The sequence below is a fragment of the Rattus norvegicus genome, chromosome 6, assembly GCF_036323735.1.
Source record: "Rattus norvegicus strain BN/NHsdMcwi chromosome 6, GRCr8, whole genome shotgun sequence".
NCBI lineage: Eukaryota > Metazoa > Chordata > Mammalia > Rodentia > Muridae > Rattus > Rattus norvegicus.
The window spans coordinates 142,710,895-142,714,159 of record NC_086024.1 but is presented as its reverse complement, the minus strand read 5'-3'; the positions used below and the strand labels follow the sequence as shown (position 1 = coordinate 142,714,159).

Genomic DNA, 3,265 nt, shown 5'->3' with positions numbered 1-3,265 from the left:
GTTATTCTTCATGACTGTGACAGAGACCTGTCCATCATATTAACAACCACCCAGCATTCCACCCAGAGAGTCTGTTCTTTATGGAATTATTTCCAAAATGTCACTTTTGACCTTCCTGCCAAGAATCTATTATTATAGCAGTATATTGATAAGCTCATGTCTCTTAGATAGTGCCTTTTCTCCACAAGGTATACTACCGATTCTAATAGAGATTTGGGTGACTTGTACATGCTGCAGTTTCAAGATTTGAGCATGGTTTCCCATGTCATCAACCATCTCTCCAGGTCATGCTGCCTCATCTGTCTCTCAAGTGATGCTCAAGATTGCTCAACTGTCAGCTAATGCTTTAATCATGCTGTAGTCATGATTTATTGAGATACCAGCACCAGTGCTTCAGGGTGTCCTCATTACTTATCTCCTTTTGTGGCTGCCTTAGGATATGCAAGGTTCTGATAAGCATCCAGAAATCAACATCAAGGATAAGATAGAGTCAATCTTAAAGTCACCAAGGCCAAAAGCCTGTTTGTCTACAAAAACCCTGACAGTCTTTGTAAGTTTATATTCTCAAGAATGTTGTCAGTTCTGCAGTACATTTTTCACTGTGCAAGCATTTGTTACCAAAAGCAGAGGAAAAATGGATACACAGTTTTAAAGTGCTTTTAAACCACAGTGGCAGTCTTCAGCCACAGAAGAAAGGTAGTATTGACTTCAGCCTTCCACTTGAGAGACAGAGATGAGTGAACATAGTCATGACGCTTTATGTTAGAGTGATGGTCTCTGTTAATCCTAATGCATCTCAACATCACTCACCAGAAGTGTTGTGTCCTGAGGTACCTGGTCTTGTGTATTATCTACTTTCTATGGGAACCAAATGAACTCTCATGAGGGCACCTGCATATCTCACCATAGACTGATACCTCTTGAGTCCTAAAACTTAAGTACACCACCAGAGACAGCACCCAGAGAGGGAATGCAAATCTCTCCTGGATCCACCCAGCCTTGGGTTGAAAAGCCAACTCTGGGTCTGCGTACTCACTGGTGTGCAAGCATGGACAGGCTTACTTCCTCATTCCTGCTGTTGCTTGTCCCCTCATGTGAGTGCCAAGACTTCCTGAGAGATGAACTTTTCAATCACTACCTGTTCCAACCTTACCTTGTCACCTTTCATTTCTCCACAGATGTCTTGTCCCAAGTTACTCTGAAAGAGTCTGGCACTGGGATATTGCAGCCCTCCCAGACCCTCAGTCTGACTTGCTCTTTCTCTGGGTTTTCACTGAGCACTTCTGGTATGGGTGTGAGATGGATTCGTCAGCCTTCAGGGAAGGGTCTGGAGTGGCTCGCAAACATTTGGTGGAATGATAATAAGGGATACAACCCATCTCTGAAGAGCCGGCTCACAGTCTCCAAGGACACCTCCAACACCCGAGCATTTCTCAAGATCACCAGTGTGGACACTGCAGATACTGCCACATACTACTGTGCCCGGAGAGCACATTGACACAGCCTCAGTTTTCAGCTGTGCAGTATTTCAGGCTGGTTCTTAGCTCTGTTCCTTTCTATTATATCATAAGAGCGTATGTCTGCAGCTTTCCTGATGGCCTTGGTGGTTTCCTGTTTGCTCTTACGTTAAGAGCTTATTATTCCTGTTTTTCACCCTAGGTTCCTGTTAAGATGTTCCTAAATGATTCTGTTCGTGTTTTGTTTTATAAAGCTGAAGGATGTTTGGTGCCTACACCAGGTTGTTCAGAGCTATGATTACATTCAGTCTTAGGCTTCAAATTCCCACAGCTGAAGATTCCAAATTATTGTAATGTTTATAGTCAATGAAGAACTGTATATGGTGAAGAGGGGAATTACTGGATGAGTATTACCAAATTGAATCATTGACCAAGGAGTGTCCATAGATAGTCCCAAATAATTTGGTCTGTTCTGAAGTATATCGGCTGCTGTCCACGAAGTAATTTTAACACCTTATGGTTCAAGACAACACTTACATATCTTATTGAATACAGAGAAGTTGAGTTTGCTCCAAGTAGAAAAAGCTCCACTCCTACTGATTAGTGTTCATAAAACTGGACATATTTTGTATGGTATCAGATGAGAAAGGTAATCATCAATCTAGCTATGAACCCCATCAAATACAATAGTTAGTTGACTCTGGGGTATGCTGGTACAAAAGGTGTAGAATTGTCGGATTAATCATTTACACTTTGATGGAATTTAAAGACTACAAAATTAGTGTTAGGTTGGTTAGTTTTAAGGTTAGCCATGGCTGACTCTGCTAGAACTGCCAAGAAACTGAAATTAGATAGACCATGGCCCTAAGGGAAAATCATATGCCATTGTTCTGATACAGCAACATAGAAATAAAATGATCTTTATTTACATAACCATACACTTAAACCAGTAACTCATCTAACCATGCTGCCCTCTCCTCTGAACACCCAATACAAGTTCCTCCTTCTATTCCCTTCCTTTCTTCTTTGATATGGTAGTTGCACCATTGTATATCCTACAAACCTGGTTCATCAAATCTCTGCTGGGTTAGGGGCATCATTTCCCACTGAAGTCAGACAAGGGAGTCCAGTTAAGGGTATGGATTAAAGGAGATGTAGCACCTTTAGCTGCAGACCCCAATCCTGTTATTGAAGGACCCAAATGGAGATTGAGGTACCCATGTGCTGGGTACCTTTGCCTAGGCCATGTATTCTCTTTGTTTGGTGTCTCAGTTTCTAAAAGACCCTGCAATGATGTAGTGGTTTTCATTGCAGATCTCTAAGACCCAGAACTTTTATCTCGTAGGCCATTTATATTTTTCCCAAGCAGAGGCTTTTCTAACTATCCATTCATTTAATGTAGGCTTATTTACAAACTAAGTTCTAAGGGTCAGACTGGTCTTGAGGTGCTTCAATATTTTTGTTATTGATATCAAGTCTCACTCCTATATACAATTATTGTGTAAGACTTTTTACTCTGTCTATTACGCAATGTAGGATGTATGATTTACCCTCTGAACACAGGTCCTCTGCCCCTGAGGAATACAGGAAAAAACTCGTATCTTCTGTTTTTACCTTTATAGAAATGGGAAGCAGTAGAGCTCGAATGAACTGCCACTAAGGAGGAATCTGACTTTGAGAGGATATTATAGTAGTATTGGCACACTCAAAATTGCTGAGACATAAATCATCCTTAGGTAAACTAGAGCCATTTATTCCTTAAGCTGAACTCTATGAACACTGAGGTTAAAGGGATAAGTTATATCATA

The 3,265-nt window shown here is 41.0% G+C and overlaps 1 gene segment (V, D, J or C); it reads left to right on the top strand.

The window, feature by feature from the left end:
- Positions 1-1,048: 1,048 nt before the first annotated feature.
- On the top strand, positions 1,049-1,498 carry LOC103692739 (immunoglobulin heavy variable 2-5-like). The segment is given in 2 exon segments: positions 1,049-1,094; positions 1,179-1,498. Coding segments are annotated over 2 exon segments (366 nt in total).
- Positions 1,499-3,265: the final 1,767 nt, after the last annotated feature.